The sequence below is a fragment of the Nycticebus coucang genome, chromosome 9 (genome assembly GCF_027406575.1).
Source record: "Nycticebus coucang isolate mNycCou1 chromosome 9, mNycCou1.pri, whole genome shotgun sequence".
Lineage (NCBI taxonomy): Eukaryota > Metazoa > Chordata > Mammalia > Primates > Lorisidae > Nycticebus > Nycticebus coucang.
In genome coordinates this window covers 54,532,492-54,549,702 of record NC_069788.1, presented here as the reverse complement: position 1 = coordinate 54,549,702, position 17,211 = coordinate 54,532,492, and the positions used below count along the sequence as shown (strand labels likewise).

General features: G+C 42.4%; 1 protein-coding gene across 2 annotated transcripts in view; it reads right to left on the bottom strand.

Annotated features, from left to right (window-relative positions):
* Window positions 1-13,588, bottom strand: part of RIPOR2 (RHO family interacting cell polarization regulator 2) — a 269,719-nt gene extending 256,131 nt beyond the window's left edge. For both annotated transcript variants that reach the window (XM_053602052.1, XM_053602056.1), the window contains exon 1: window positions 13,415-13,588. In XM_053602052.1, coding sequence (XP_053458027.1) covers window positions 13,415-13,490 — 76 coding nt within the window. In that variant the 5' untranslated portion in view covers window positions 13,491-13,588. The remainder of the gene's footprint in view (window positions 1-13,414) is intronic.
* Window positions 13,589-17,211: the final 3,623 nt, after the last annotated feature.

Here is a 17,211-nt window from a genome sequence, read left to right as displayed (position 1 = left end):
TAGGCACTGCCAAAAGATTTAAACTTAAAACATTGAAACTATAAAAATACTAGAAGAGAATGCAGGGAAAACACTTGAAGAAATTGGCCTGGGAGAATATTTTATGAAGAGGACCCCTCAGGCAATTGAAGCAACACCAAAAATACATTACTGGGATCGGATCACGCTAAAAAGATTTTGCACAGCCAAGAGCAAAGTAAAGCTAACAGACAGCCTTCAGAATGAGAGATTTTTGCAGGTTATGAGTCCAACAAAGTTCTAATAACTAGAATCTACAGAGAACTCTAATCAATAAAAAAAGAATAAATAACCCCATTTCTATGTGGGCAAGAGACTTGAACAGAAACTTCTCTGATGAAGACAAGTGCATGGCCTACAAACACATGAAGAGATGCTCATCATCCTTAATCATTAGAGAAATGCAAATCAAAACTACTTTGAGATATCATCTAACTCCAATAAGATTAGCCCATATCACAAAATCCCAAAACTACAGGTGTTGGCGTGGATGCAGAGAGAAGGGAACACTTGTACACCACTGGTGGGAATGCAAGCTAATACGACCTTTTTGGAAAGAAGTTTAGAGAACACTCAAGGAACTAAAAGTAGACCTACCATTCAATCCTGCAATTCCTCTACTAGGTATATACCCAGATGATCAAAAATTATTTTACAACAAAGACATGTGCACCAGAATGTTTACTGCAGTCCAATTCATAATAGCCAAGACATGGAAACAGCCCAAGTGCCCATCAACCCGTGAATGGATTAACAAATTGTGATATATGTACACCATGGATGGAGACTTCACATCTTTTATGTTTACCTGGATGGAGCTGGAACATATTCTTCTTAGTAAAGTATCTCAAAAATGTGTGTGTGGGAAGTATCCAATGTACTCAATACTACTATGAAATCAATGTATAATCACCTATAATCATATGAATGGCAAAACATAACTACAGTCCAGAAAGCAGAAGGGAAGAGGAGAGAGAGGGAAGTGGAGAGGACGGGAGGGGGGTATGGGAGGAGGGAGGGTATTTGGGGGGACCTCACCTAATGTGCAATGATGCAATGGTACATTTCAAAACTATTAAGAAATGAGTATAATTATGATGGATGTGTTACTTAGTTGAATGTAAGCATTTCACATGGTATATCAAAGCAGTACACTGAACCCCATAAACACATCTATGTACAAAGTTATGATTTAATAATAAAAATAAAGTATTTTAAAATTTTTAACTCTTTTCAGAACATATTGATTAAAATAAAAGTTGAATGTTTAAATAGAGAAAATCATACAAATGAAAATATAGAAAATGCACACAGAATTAAACAAAAATTCTTCCTGTTATGTGATGAGTGTGCACAACATGGCTTTGGAATTGTTGTTTTTGCACTTTAAGGAGCAATCAATCATTCCTTTCACTGAGTCCTCTAGTGAGCAGTCACTAAGCAGAGTAAGAGTTTGGGTTTTTTAGAGGTCAAGAATCCAAGAGAGGAAATACAGGCTTGATGGGAAGACTAATACATTCATGAGCTTCTTCAGGACTCCATTGACTCCAGGGGATGCTCAGTTTGCACTTTAATACATGGCATTTTGAAACCAAATTGTAAGTGTATTCACCAATAAAATAAATTGAAGAAATTGCATGGAATTAAAAGTTGCAGACATGGTTGGTTTTTCTGAGTCATGAGCAAATTTTTCAAAGCACTGTGCTCAGCAAGACGGTTTTATAAATGTATGTTATTCACAGGTAAAACTAAAGAATGAATGAAACCATTAAAAGCTATTAAAAGCTACATAAAACATTTGTTTTTCAGTGCTGTATGATTAATTAGGGCTATTTTGTGTAGAAGAGAGTAGAATTGCTTCCATGTGTTGTATTTAGCTGTGCGGGTGATTTTATTAGATATTTATGAAGGCATGCATTTTGCCATCTGTATATAGGACAGCCAAATAGTTGAAGACTTACTAACTCATATCTACAATAATTCATATAGACATAAAATCCACCTTTGCTTAGCAAATGAAAAATAAAGAAATAAAAGGTATACTGAAGAGATTAATCTTCTAAAGTGTTCTGGTGAAGTCTGAGGCCGGGCACAGTGGCTCACGCCTGTAATACTAGCACTGTGGAATACCGAGGCAGATGGTGCCTGAGTTCACAGGCTGGAGACCAGCTTGAGCAAGAGCGAGACCCCATCTCTAAAAATAGCTGGGCACTGTGGCGGGTTCATGTAGTCCCTCCCTCAGTCCCTCAGGAGGCTGAGGCAAGAGGATTGCTTGAGCCCAAGGGTTTGAGGTTGCTGTGAGCTATGACGCCATGGCCCTCTCCCATGGCAAAAAAGTGAGACTGTGTCTAACAATTGCAATCAGTGTAACCTGGCTTATTGTACCCTCAATGAATCCTCAAGAATAAAAGAAAAAAAAGAAAAACAAGAAGTCTGAGTATTTTTAGAAGGCAATACTTTGTTACTCCATTTGACTTATTGTAAATTTCTCATTTCTTTTTCCATATATTTTTAAGTGAAAAAAGTTTATGTATACTTTTTAGGAAATCATGAACATGAATTTTCCAATTCTTTGAACTGCTGACCATTTGCTGTCAAATGGAGACTACAGCAGTCTTAAATGGAAGACCACGATGATGCTAAAGAAGGTAAACAGGGGGAAATCTTGGGGTATAAAGCAGGAATTGCCTCTGAACAAAAGTTGGCGGGAGATAAGAGGCTGAGGCCTGGAGGAAATAAATAACTCCTGTGTTCACCAGTCAGCGCAGGCTGAGAAGGGGCAGGTCTGTCTTGCACAATCCCCAGGTCACTCCACTGCAGCTGAGGTGTGAGTGATGGTCTGTTTGCTGACAGCAGCGGCCTCACAAGTCCTTTGGCACAATAAGGCTAAAAGGAACACTTAAGAAAACAGCACACTGTGGGATCTGCAAGCCTCCTATCCCCAGTTTTTCAATATTTTAGATAGTAAAACAAACAAAAAAAAGAGTAAGCCCATTAAGAACTTCCTAATACATTCTATATTTAAATAGTAGAAAGAATTTGGGGGGTTCTGCACAGCTGACAAAATATTTCCATGTGCATTAGCTCACTTAATACAAATGACTATTGTGTGGGGTTGATTCGCTTTGCCTCATTTTGCCCACAGAGAAGCCAAGGCCTAGAAAAGTGAAGTGAAGCGCGCTGAACTACAGAGCTTCCTAGTCTGTGGTGGGTTTCAGAGAAGCAGCTCAATGGTGAAGTGCAAACTCATCCCAAGGGTTAGAAAGGACAGGCTATGAGCATGAACTCTGTGAGAGGGTCAAGGGCTAGCACCTAAAAATAGACATGCTGGGCAGTGGTTTCTATTTCTCCATGCACAGCACAGAAGGAAAAGCTTGCCTGATTCTAGTGTTGTCAAAAAAAACAGGTCACCAGCCTTGCAGCAGCCATCCTATAAGTGGCAAATTCGGAAGGGGCCCCTTTGGGTTTGGAGGGGGAATCTTCCAGTAGGCAAGGGAGCAGCCCTGAACAATACCTCTGCACTGGGGAGGGAAAGGGCTGGGCTCCGCACGTGAGGTCCCTGCATCCTGGTGCGATTACACCTCAGCTGAGGCCCTGCAGAGAGGGTCCTGGAAACCATGTGGTCAGAAGACATCCCCACGTTGGGAAGGTGACTGACAAGTGGGAAAACGCAAGTACCATGGGTCAAGTGATGTCCGGGACACAGCCACTGGAGCTGAGTAGAGGCAGAGGTGCCTAATAGTGGACAGCTATGGGGAGGCCAGTCCTGCTCACTCTCAGTTCTGGAGGAGAAAGCAGAGTGGCCACTGTCAGCAGGAAGTCAGTCGGTTGCCTAAGACTCCAACCAGCTCTGTGCTCAAAATCTGAGCTCGGAGTGGTACCTACCTGACCCCCATGTTGCACAGAAAATAATCCAGGGACTCATAGTAGACATTCCATAGAGATTTTAACATTTAGTTAGACTCAGAGTTTTCCTTGTGCTGTATTCTCAGATACTTGCACCTTCAGCACAACTTGGGAAGAAGATACAGTTTCCAATAGACACCAAATATCTTCTTTACTACTGCCAGACATTGCCACCCCTGGTTCGGCTCCTAGGAGACTCCTAGAGCTGTAAGCATTTCAACTGGGTCCCTGTTTTGAGATTTGGAGAGAGGGTTGCTACATTTTCTGAACAGGCAGAGTGGTTGCCTGAGGACCATGAGATCTGGGGGTTGGGCAGTCAGTTGATTTGAGTGTTGAATCCTGGCTCCAGCAGTAAAAAGTGCTCTGAACTTAGCACAAATGTCTCTGAGTCATGGCTTTGCTCTGCCACTCTGGGGCTGTGTGACCTTTAGCAAATCGTTTAACTTCTCTGAGCCTCGGAGTCCTTGCTTGTCAAATGAATATAATTACCAACCTCACAGGTTTGGACTGAAGATTAAGTGAAATAATACCTAACATTCAGAGCAGCTGGTACAGTGCCCAACAGTAACACTGGCTTCAACAAATGACACATGTTCCCACTTATTCATTTCTCTGGGCCTCATTTTCCATACACGAAAAAGGGGATAATAATACAGACCCTTCCAACTTCACAGGATAATTGTGAGCCTCTAATGAGATCATGCACATGAAATTACCTCTACCCCTAAGAATGCACAGTTTTAACCATTTTTATCAAGTTGATACATTTGGACCCATCATCTGGTCCACACTAGCATCAGGAAGTATGGGGAAGAGTGGATTGGATTGGACCAGATTGGATTGGATGAGGGAAAAGGTAAGGAAGGCCCTGAGAATGGGGCTCTGCCTAGGACCAAGGGGAGAGCCCACTGCAGGCCGCAGAGCAAAGGGAGAGGATACCTTCACAGGAACCACGAAAAAGAGGTGAATGGGAAACCAAGGACAACTTACGGCAGGAACAAAATGTAATGCCTGTGTATCGACTGTACTGAGAGGGTGTGTGGCCTAACTCATCTCACAGATTAGGGGAAAGACCAGGAAACAAGTCCCATACCCTGAGCTGGGGCCCTCAATGTGCCTACATCAACTTCTCAGATGATACAGAACTAGTGACTGCATTAGGCGTGAGGGTAAAGAAAAAAAAAAGTGGTCTCACCCTGAAGATTATGTTTCTCATCTTAAAAACCAGACATCTTCATTTTGACTGCTCGGGGAAAATAGAAGAAAATTGATTTGTTGACCTAACAATGTCTGGGCTACTCAGTTAAAGGCTGGACTAAAAGCATGAAGTTACTGGATGACTTCCTTAAGAAATCAAGATATTGGCAGCATCTGTGGCTCAGTGAGTAGGGCGCCGGTCCATATACCAAGGGGGCAGATTCAAACACAGCCCTGGCCAAACTGCAACAAAAAAGAGCCGGGTGTTGTGGTGGGCGCCTGTAGTCCCAGCTACTTGGTAGGCTGAGGCAAGAGAATCGCCTAAGCCCAGGAGTTGGAGGTTGCTGTGAGCTGTGATGTCATAGCACTCTACCAAGGGCGATAACGTGAGACTCTGTCCCTATTAAAAAAAAAAAATAGAAAAGAAATCAAGATATTCTTTCACTCTTTTCCTTCTGTGTGCAAGATGGTTATTGTTTCATATGCAAAACACAGAATTGTAACTCAAGGTAAGGAAAGAAAATGGAGTGGAAGAACTGGGCAACAGAAAACTCTTCAACCTCAGCTGGACTCCAGCATCCTCCATGACAGGGTCCGAGCTCCTCAGGGCCAGTACAGACACCCGTGCGGAATAGCTCCTCCCTCTCGCCCCTCCTTCTGCATTCCCTTGTCCATGTCCTTGTCTGTCAGCCTGGCTCCAGGTCTCACGCTGGGGGGAAATAATCTTGGTATTATGTGCAGGTTCTGCAATCACATATGGTGTCAAAGAAAAAAACCGTCAAACTGTGAAGTGTTGACAACGGGTCTAATACTTCTGAATCATAATCATTTCTGCTAATTGAAGAAACCAGTCCTGAGTGGGTCCCACTGAAGATATTCCCAGGGTACAGGTGAGGTGGAGTGGGACTCAGAGAGGTTCAGAGTCCCTGATTTGCCTGGAGCTTCTCCTGAGAGGGGATCAGAGTCACGGACAGAATGGCAACACCCCAGACCTCAGGAATTGTCCAGTCTGGTGACTGCTGCTTAGCCATGCTTTTCAGTGATTGCAGATCTTATCACCTGCAAATAATTACACCTTATAAAAAAGCATCCAATAATAATGGATATTACCTAGCAATGAAGAGGAACAAATTTGTGTGCAGCCTCATGGATGAATCTCAGATGCATTATGCTAAGTGAAAGAAGCCAGACTCAAAAGGTTCCATACTGTGTGATTTCATTTATGAGATATTCTGGAAAAGCCAAAACTATGCAGACAAGAGCTGGGGAGAGGGATTGACTACAAAGAGGCATGAGGGAATGTGTGGGGTCTTGGAACTTTTCCATGTCTTGATTATTGTGGTGGTTACACAGTAGGTATTTTCAAGACTCACAGGATTGTGCACTAAAAAGTAAATTTTACTCTATGTAATTATACCTCAATAAACCTGATTAAAATTTAAAAAATTAACAAAGATTTAATTAGATATATATTTAAGTGTTTAGAATAAAATATGCAGATAAAATCCTGCTACTTTGAAAGCATTACAAAATAAGATTTATCAATGGGGGCTAGCTACACAGATAGGTGTGGGTGATTTGGAAATACACTTAAATATTAGTGGTAGAATCTAGGTGGTAGTTATATGGATATTTACTGTATAATTCTTGCAACTTTTCTATTTAGGAAACTTGTTAATAATAAAATGTTGGAAAACATTTTTAAAATACATCTAATATGTTTCTTTCACTGTCTATACAATCTAAAAGGTTGGTTGTAGACCCACAAAATTATTTTCATATTCAAAAGAGTACCCCTCCTCTCCCTTTGAAACCATCCTGATATTAATAGTAAAGCTTCCCCTTAGTGCAGGGGGGCAGAGCTCTTAGGGTTCTTGCTGAGTCATTGACCTATATTTATTGTCTTCCCTTTGATGCTGTATTAGCAAGCAAATCCTTTATGGTTTTTTTCACTTGCATGAAAATTAAAGTTGACTCTTGGTAACATCCTCAGGGATCAAGCTTGGGACAGCCGTAATTCAAAGCATTAGCAAATATCTCTGATACTTCCCTTGATCTTGCCTGGCTCTTCTTTCTGCAGGCTCAGGCCTTGGAGGGCTCCTTCTACTCTGTCATGAAGGTTAAGTACCAACCCACCTGCTCCCAAGCACAAGAACATCTCTGGTGCTTCAGAAACCAGGCACCAATGGGACCAAACCTTGACAGGATTAGGAATGGTCTTATTTCCAAATCACCCTCCATTTAGTGGGGGAATGAAAAGATCTTTGCTTCAAAGAGTATGTAAGAGGCCAGCCTTGGTGGCTTATGCCTGTAATCCCAGCACTCTGGGAGGCGGAGGTGGGTGGATTGGTTGAGCTCACGAGTTTGAGACCAGCCTGAGCAAAAAGCGAGACCCTGTTTCTACTAAAAATAGAAAAAACTGAGGCAAGAGGATTGCTTGAGCCCAAGAATTGGAGGTTGCTGTGAGCTATGATGACACCATAGCACTTGAGCTTGAGAAATAGAAAGTGGGTGACAGCTTGAGACTCTTGTCTCAAAAAACAAACAAACGAAAAATACAAAGACTGTGTGAGGGATAGTTTTCTGAAAATAGACACACATACCTTCTCCTGATTACCCTTATCTTTTAAACAGCTGAGTTTCCATCTAGGAAGAGAAGAGCAGTAAGGGATAGCCGGAGAGTCACAGACAGCCAGCATATGTAAATAATTATGTGGACAGTTCAATTCCCACCCAATACAATCCACTGGATAATTATAATAATTTTTGAAAATATTTAAGTGAATCAGATCAGATACATTTAAACTGCCCCCAACTCTTCAAGCCTTTATATGGATGTGGTTGTATAGATCCTGTCTGAATATATTTATTACCATTTACTGACATACACATAAAAAGATACTCAAGTGATGTTGTCAGATGAAACAAATGAGTTGCAGACATGGCGTTATTCTGATCCCATGAAAAGAATATATTTAGAATATTTTAGAAAAAGAAATGAAAGTACTATGCTGTATGGGGTGGGGTCTGGGAATTCTACATCACTTCCTCTACGTCGTATGTTTCTGTATTGCTTGGTTTTTACACAACATAGACACATTAGTTTTGTAACAGATGAAAACAGAATCAGTAGTTTTATTTTTCAATGTTACAGCCTAAGCTCACAGTTTTGACAACTGGAGTGTGTGCGTGTGAGTGCACGCGAGCATGGGTGTATGTGTATACATAATTAATATATTTTTGCACAGGGAAACAATTCCTTGGATCTTGCTATTTCAGAGGCATACTGGCTTAAATTTGCACTAACATATTTCAAGATGGTTTCATTCCCTAGGGTTATCCTTACCTCCAACTTGATGCACTAGCTTAACACTTCTGAGAAAATTTGCTATTGTGTTTCCAAGCAAAGACCAAGTTGTCAGTCTAGTGTTTAACTTTTGGGCTCTTCAGATTCCTCTATAAACAACCAACCTGAGAATAAAAGGCTTCAAGATTCAAGCAAGCTCTGAGCTCCCTAATCCTTCTGCTGTTTTCATTTTCTTTTTTATGTCTGTTAGCTGTATTTGTGTTTGCAGCTTTTTCTTCTTCCTTCCCTTTTCCCTACACACACTCTTTTGTCTATCCTTGGCAGATCAATATACATGCAAAGACAGCACATTTTCAACCAACAGAAGCCCCTTGAATTATTCAAAGTATCTCCCATTCTCGAGTTTCCCATCATTTTGTTTTTTTTTTTTCCTTGACAGCAGAAGCTGGAATTGGACATTTGGCAATGGCACCCACATATTCATTCAGGCAGGAGGGAGGAGGGTAAGTCTCCTACAGAAGCCATTATTCTTTTGGATAAATGAGAAAATAGGTAATGCCATGTTGAAGGTATATAAATAATCCTTATGCCAGTATAAATACTACAGTCTCCAAACAAATGGTTACAGTCTGTGTAATTGGCAGAGCTGCTGGTAAATAAGATTCTGAACTAGGGAGAAACCCAGGCCTTGTGGAGCCCAGCTGCCTATTGTCTGCGATGAGGCTGTTAATGAACAAATTTAGCAGGTGTCTAGACTGGAACCCAGGAAAATATGTAACCTATGAATTGTAGAGAATGTTCTTAAAGGTTTCATTGTTTTCTATATTTGGGGTGACCCCTCACTGGCCTACTCCCAAATCTTTAAGCTTACGACTTTAAAGGAAACAGAAACCAAGAGAGGAATGTGTCTAGCGTGTAATGAAGTGGAGAAGCCCGGCCTGAATCCAGCATCTGCAGCACAAGGAATTTGCCATTCAGCGGCAATTCTGACAGTCCCAACAAGACGCGGAATCAGCAGGCTGGGAAGGGCAACAGCACCACTTCCGCTGTGCTCTAGGGTGTTTTGGCATCTATATCCACAAAAAGCTAAATCTGCAGCGTAGAGCTTCCCCCTGCAGGTACAACATCCCAGAGGGGAGGAGCCCAGGAGAGAAACATGAGCATAGTCAAGGCCCGAGGACATATCTGCAAGCTCTGGCCACATAACAGCTCCGCCAGGACAGAAAGCTGATAGTAAGCGGGGCTGCTCTGTAAGGTGATGCTGGATCTCTCAGCAAGCAGGGACCATCTGCGGAGTGGGTGGCCTGTGTGCAGATGGAGGCTGCTGGGAAAGATACCCACACCCTCCTCCTACCCATGGCCCCTTTGCCTTCCTGGGGCCTGCCCAGCACTGGCTCCTAGCCTGCACTTCTCATCTGAAGACACAGAGGTATTTAGAAGAGACTCAAGATACTTTCCATGAATCAGAGTGCCTTCTAGAGCCTCGTGGAAGGTAAAGAGTAACCAGCTGGCTTCTTACCTCCTTGTGTAGAACTGTGAACCCAGGAAGGCCGCAGGCAGAGTGCTGTCCTGCAAAATCACGCATACAGCCCCAACCACAGCCAGGGATGGTCTGTGGAACTCAGACGGCTGCCTGACCTGGTCTCCTTCTCGCCCAGTTGCAATTAAGTAAACCATCACCCTGATTCAGGAGAACAGCAAGCAAAGCAGAACTAGATGATAAAGACACATTACCACTGGGAAGGAAGTCACCAGTGGTATCTTTGAGACAGCAGCATCCCTAATCTCAAGTGCCTATCAGCTTTGTCACTGTTGTTGTCTTTTCAGTGGGACAGAGAAAGCCCATTTCCATTCCTTTGATTGGAGTCTATAGAGGGTGCTACCCTGCAGCCTCTCCCACCGGCTCCTTGGCGGGACATGGAGTTCAACACTTTACAGAGCGGAGCAATAAGTTCCACATGGGCTCTGTCACCTCTGTTGTACTTACTTGCACTGAAATATCCTGGGAGAGCCACTGTGGGCACAAACACACATCCCCTCCTCCTGGAAGAGCAGGAAATGTCCCCTCAGGGTCTCTCAGGGTCCACAAGTGGTTTTTTCATGAAGGAAGCAAATCGCCTTATGGTGGAAAGGGCTGTGTGGCAGGGGACAGTGGGGAGCCTTTAGTTGCTGAGGACCTCAGGACTACAACCACAAGGAACCAAATTCTGCTAACAACCACTGAGCTAGGAAGAAGACCCTGAGCCTCAGATGAGACTGCAGCCCTAGATGACAGCTTGATTGCAGCCTCGGGAGACCCTGCACAGAGGACCCAGCTAATTCATGGCCATAGGAACTGTGAGGTAATAAATATATATTGTTCTAAGACAATAAACTTGGGGTAATTTGTTATGAAGTAATAGAAAAAAATACAGGTTTCAACCAATTAGGCAATTATGAATTGATTAGAAATAGCAGCCTAGGGCACTAGGCTGGAAAGGATTCTAAGCAAGTCCTGGCCTCCACGGGAGAGAGAGACAGAGAGCTGTGGTTGATTAGCAATGTCTGTGTGGGCACGGGAGGAAGAGAGTCATCACACACGTACTTCCTATTGCTATTCAAGGTCCCTTCGTGCGTTTGAGGAAAAGAGGTTTATTTACTTATTTTTCTCAATGACAGAATAACCTCAAAGGGCAATAAAGCTCCAGTCCCCAAGTTGGAGAGGATGCTGACCTGTGAGAAAAACCTCAGAGAAAGAAGACAGGCAAATTTATGAAAGCAGATTTTAGCAGCTGTAACACACTGTTGAGGGCTAGCACTGCAGGCTGGTGTTTGCAGCAAGAAGCTTCCCCAGTTTCCTTGCTGGTATCTTCTCTCTTTTCTCCCCTTCCACTTCCTCTAGTTCTCTGCCTTCAAACATGCACAGGTCTTCCATGAGTTGGAAAAAATCAACTCCCCCAAACCATCACTTGATCCTGCTCCTATTTCTGACTCCCACTGACTCTCATACAGCAGGGCTCTTGACTACCCTAGAAAAATGTTAGAATTCCCTCCTTCTTTGGACACTTCTACCAAAGAGGTCAGAACTAGTCTACTTAAAACTGACCTGAGATTAAACATCTATTAACATTTCATATTAAAATAGCACAACACCCAGATAGAAGTTAGTCTCATCATTGAAGTAAAATATCTGTAGTAAAGTAAGCTTTTCCCACAGTTTTTGCTTTTCAAGTATAGGCCAACTTCCCACTCATATTATTGAAACCATGAAGCTAGTGATATATCCTGAGGAAGAGGTATTGTCTTAAAACTGTAGGATCACAATTATTTTCTTACGAGCGCAGAATGAGTATCACAACAACTGGAATTCACATTCAGGTTAGGTTCACATAAAAGAAACGGATGATCAAGAAAGTGAAAGCTGAGAGAAAATTACCCAGGGCTTCAATTATGTTGAAGAAAAATAATCATGCCCAAATAGGAGAAAAACTCATTTCAATTCAAGCGGGGGGAGGAGGAATGAGAGAAGGGAAGAAGGAAGGAGGTTTGGGGGCTCCCACTGAATGGGCACAATGTAGGGGAATATGGCACACCTTTGGGGTACAGGACGTAACTACAAGAGGGACTCTATGTAACAAATTCAAAGATTGTGATTTGGTTGTTTGTACCCTCACATTAACCTGAAATAAAAAAATATGTATTTTTTGCAAAATATTTCCTTTTATGTGGGTTACCATTGGGAATCCAACCAGCCCAGCATGGCTCCTAAGTGGGTAGTCTGTGACTGTGTTTGACACTTATGCTCCAAAACTACTCAGTCATCTTAATTTAACTGTCTGTACCAGGGGCTTTTAACACATAAGAAAGACTTGCCAACATATAACTAGACACAAACAATGCTGTGCGATGGACTTCTAATGAGTACAGCCCCCAGCATATAAGCAGGCACAAACAACACTGTGTAATGGACTTTTAATGAGTATAGCACCCAGCATATAACTGGTGGTTCATAGTTGTCATGTTTTGCATCAGAGCATTGGTAATTATAATATTTAAAATTTAAAGAATTAACTGTCAATGTTTAAACCTTAGAGATTTCACTTAGAAATTAGTAGTTTTCTAGCTTTTCTCGAAAAGGTGGAAAATCTGGCAACCTGGACCATTCCTCATTGAAGCAATCTGATTGCATTGGATGTCAGAGGCCCTCCCCCTTTGCCACACTCTCCACCACTCCCTATTGCCTCCACATACAGAGGCCAACTGTTAGTTATAATTTATCATTGTGGTTTCACTATTGTTTTTCTCATGACCAAGATAAGAAAAAAGTGAACTATTTTTTACTCCTATGAAAACAGACTCCTCTCTCTCACTCAGCCCCTCCAGCCATTTGAATGTGCTGACATCTGAGATAAATAAACCTCTCTAGCAACAGACACATACACTAATTTGTTACTTGTTGATAGAAAATAGTCTTGAGATATATCTGGAATGCTTTTTCTTTCTCAGATTATTTCAACACTAAAATCCCCCTTTTGGTTAGAGTTCCTGTCAACTCAAGTGTGCCTTTGATCATTTAAGAAACATACCATGGGTCCGTTAAAGGAATATGATGCATTGATCCTTGAATTTCACCCCATTCTGGCTATACCGCTGATAACCTGTTTGATTTAGACATTCCATTTTTTCCCTACTGTAAAAAATAAAAATTCCAATTCACCTGACTTCTTGACCTATGTAAATATTCATTTGTATTTGATGGAGACATAAAGAAAAGCAACCCTCTCTTACTTGCCACTTGAAACAAAGCGTATCTAGTTACCTCTAATGGGGAAATGTCTGGGAAGGAAGAAAGTGGATGGAAAATAAGAAAGTGCATTGAAAGGGGATGTATAGGAAAGTGGAGGAAGGGGAAGGTCGGGGCCAGTTGGCAGGCAGGAAGAAATGAGTGTGTTGAGCAGAAAACCAAGGTGGGAGTAGGGGATGGAAAACACTCCTGGGGACACTCACTGTGCAGCTGCCGTCTCCGGATCCTCTCCCTCCATGGCCTGTTTCGGATCCAGTGTAATCGTGAAGGTAACACCATGGTCCCAAGAGAGTGGCCTAAAACCTTCTCATGGCAGAGGAACAAAAGGGTCTCGCAGCAATCCCGGAAGTTAAGTCCAGACGTATAAAAATTAAAAAGAAAAAAAAAAAAACACACAAACCTCTTCTCTCTCTCTCTCTCTTTTTTTTTTACTGTCTGAGGCTTCCGTTGACTTCTTTTATCTTGTAACGTGCCTTTCCTTTCCTTCCCTTAACTCCTGACTGGCCCGAAGGCAGCTGCAGCTCTGGGCTGCCCTCGCTGAGCCTCTTGGCCTCCTGTGCCATGTTTTATGCATGAAGAGGATGGGGCGGTAATTTATTCAAGCAGAGACGGACACTGGGCTCCTGTGTCTGCCCTCACGTCAGAGGAGCCTACCATGCGGGGGGAGGGCAGGTGTATCCACTGCATGGGGGAATGGCCTAGAGAGGCAGTCCCTCTCTGCAGGCAGGGATGGAGGGCAGAGCTTGGCTGCTGCTGGAGCCCAAATCAAGGTGACGCCCCTCACATTTTAGAGGTACACAATTTATTTACTGCTGGCTCCTTAGCACCCAGAATATTGCCAGAGACTTGCTAAGTTAGCAATAAATATTTGTTGAATTAATGAGCGATTCAGTGTAATCACACAAGTGATTTTCTGCACATACATGAGGCCCTCATGCCAGTTAAGGTGCTCCATGTGCTGTCTTCAAATATTTTTATTTTATTTGCATCTTCTTACTCACCCATTTCTCTCTGCCTAAGATCACATTCACCCCTCACCTACCCATTCATGCTTCAAAGTCTTATTTTTCCATTAAGCTTTCCTGAAGCCATAGAGTTGGGGCCGTCCTCCCTGCATCTGTTGGTCCTCACCTGCATCTGGCCTGTGCTTGATGCAAAGGCTTTCTGATTGCTCTTTGGTTAGTTTTAAGATGCATGTCCAAATGGATGTGGTAAGAACTGTAGAATCCTCATCCCAAGGTCCACTAGCACCTTCCCATAAAAACCTCCTCAAATTTCCTGAAGGAAATATATACTCTAACTAAATACATTGTATTAGCTACAGAAACGATACCAGCTCTTCCAAACCAGTGGCTGTGTCTATATAAGCCCCTCTTACATAGACACTCTTAACCTGGCCCTAGTAGGGGAAGCTCGGTATAATGATCGCTTACTTCATTCTAAGCTCTTTCTCTTTGCCACATCTGATGGCTTCAGAGAACAAATAGTTATTCATCAAAGCTTCAGGAAAAGTCTTGCCCTGAGGTTGGAATTGAAAAAAGTAACACCTGAGTTACCAAATCTAACCCAAGATAATCCAAAAACTTGCTGATGGCAGAAACTCTGTCATCTACTTTTTATGTCTCTTAAGATGTCACAAGCAGGACTAGGGGAAAACTGCAGAGAGAAGGGAGTCGGGAGGCTTATAATTGACCAGCTATGTGCTTCAGGCACATCTCTTAGTCTCTGTCCTGTTCTCTTCATCTTAAAAAGGGAATAACCTATAGACTTCAGAGTTGTCAAGATGAAATGAGATCACATAGCTCTTTAGAACCTGGTAGCATATAGCACTGGCCCTCTGAAGTGCAGGCTTCTTTTCTAACTACCCTGTTTCCCCGAAAATAAGACATCATCTGAAAATAAGACCTACTTACAGGGAAGATAAGACGTCCCCTGAAAATAAGACCTAGCGCATCTTTGGGAAGCACACCTCAAAATAAGACACTGTCTTATTTTCAGGGAAACAGGGTATTAATTAGCCAAGGGACTTCACACAAGTTGGCAAATCGTCTGGGCCTTAGTTTCCTTATCTGGAAAATGAGGGGGTCTAGGACATGTTATATCAAGAGTCCTGTGTACTAGTTTTCTATTGCTGCTAAAACAAATTACCACAAAGTTAATGGCTTAAAGCAACACAGATGTGTTACCCTCTAGATCTGGAAGTCAGAGTCTGAATTGGCTCTTATGGAGCTGAAGGGTGTCGGCAAGGCTGCATCCCTTTTGGAGGATAGAAGGAGAGAATCTGCTCCTTGCCTTTTCCGACTTCTAGAGCAGTGATTTTTCAACCTGTTTGCCATGAAAGGATCATACGCATGCCACAAAAACTTTTTTTTTTTTTTTTATTGTTGGGGATTCATTGAGGGTACAATAAGCCAGTTACATTGATTGCAATTGTTAGGTAAAGTCCCTCTTGCAATCATGTCTTGCCCCCATAAAGTGTGACACACACCAAGGCCCCACCCACCTCCCTCCTTCCCTCTTTCTGTTTCCCCCCCATAACCATAATTGTCATTAATTGTCCTCATATCAAAATTGAGTACATAGGATTCATGCTTCTCCATTCTTGTGATGCTTTACTAAGAATAATGTCTTCCACGTCCATCCAGGTTAATACGAAGGATGTAAAGTCTCCATTTTTTTTAATGGCTGAATAGTATTCCATGGTATACATATACCACAGCTTGTTAATCCATTCCTGGGTTGGTGGGCATTTAGGCTGTTTCCACATTTTGGCGATTGTAAATTGAGCTGCAATAAACAGTCTAGTACAAGTGTCCTTATGATAAAAGGATTTCTTTCCTTCTGGGTAGATGCCCAGTAATGGGATTGCAGGATCAAATGGGAGGTCTAGCTTGAATGCTTTGAGGTTTCTCCATACTTCCTTCCAGAAAGGTTGTACTAGTTTGCAGTCCCACCAGCAGTGTAAAAGTGTTCCCTTCTCTCCACATCCACGCCAGCATCTGCAGTTTTGAGATTTTGTGATGTGGGCCATTCTCACTGGGGTTAGATGATATCTCAGGGTTGTTTTGATTTGCATTTCTCTAATATATAGAGATGATGAACATTTTTTCATGTGTTTGTTAGCCATTCGTCTGTCGTCTTTAGAGAAAGTTCTATTCATGTCTCTTGCCCATTGATATATGGGATTGTTGGCTTTTTTCATGTGGATTAATTTGAGTTCTCTATAGATCCTAGTTATCAAGCTTTTGTCTGATTGAAAATATGCAAATATCTTTTCCCAGCCACGAAAACTTTTAAAGATCATTAGTTAAATTATTTTTGAAAGAAGTTCAAAGCAGGGCAGCGCCTGTGGCTCAGTGAGTAGGGCGCCGGCCCCATATGCCGAGGGTGGCGGGTTCAAACCCAGCCCCAGCCAAACTGCAACAAAAAAATAGCCGGGCGTTGTGGCGGGCGCCTGTAGTCCCAGCTGCTCAGGAGGCTGAGGCAAGAGAATCGTGTAAGCCCAAGAGTTAGAGGTTGCTGTGAGCCGTGTGATGCCACGGCACTCTACCCAAGGGCGGTACAGTGAGACTCTGTCTCTACAAAAAAAAAAAAAAAAAAAAAAGAAGTTCAAAGCATAGTAAGTATATACTCTTGTTTTTTTTTAACCAACATAATTTAAGCATGCCATGGAAGTTTAACTATAGGTTCAAGTGGGCCCGGAGATTAAAAAAAGGTTGCAAAACACTGTTGTAGAGGCTTCCCATATTCCTTTTTTTTTTTCCCTTTTGAGATAAGGTCTCATTCTGTCACTCAGGCTGGAGTGTAGTGGCAACAGCAAACTTGTAGGCTCAAGCAAGCCTCTTGCTTCAGCCTCCTGAGTGCTTGGAGCTACAGGCATGTGCCACCACACCTAGCTAATTTAAGAAAAGACGACAGACGAATGGCTAACAAACACATGAAAAAATGTTCATCATCTCTATATATTAGAGAAATGCAAATCAAAACAACCCTGAGATAT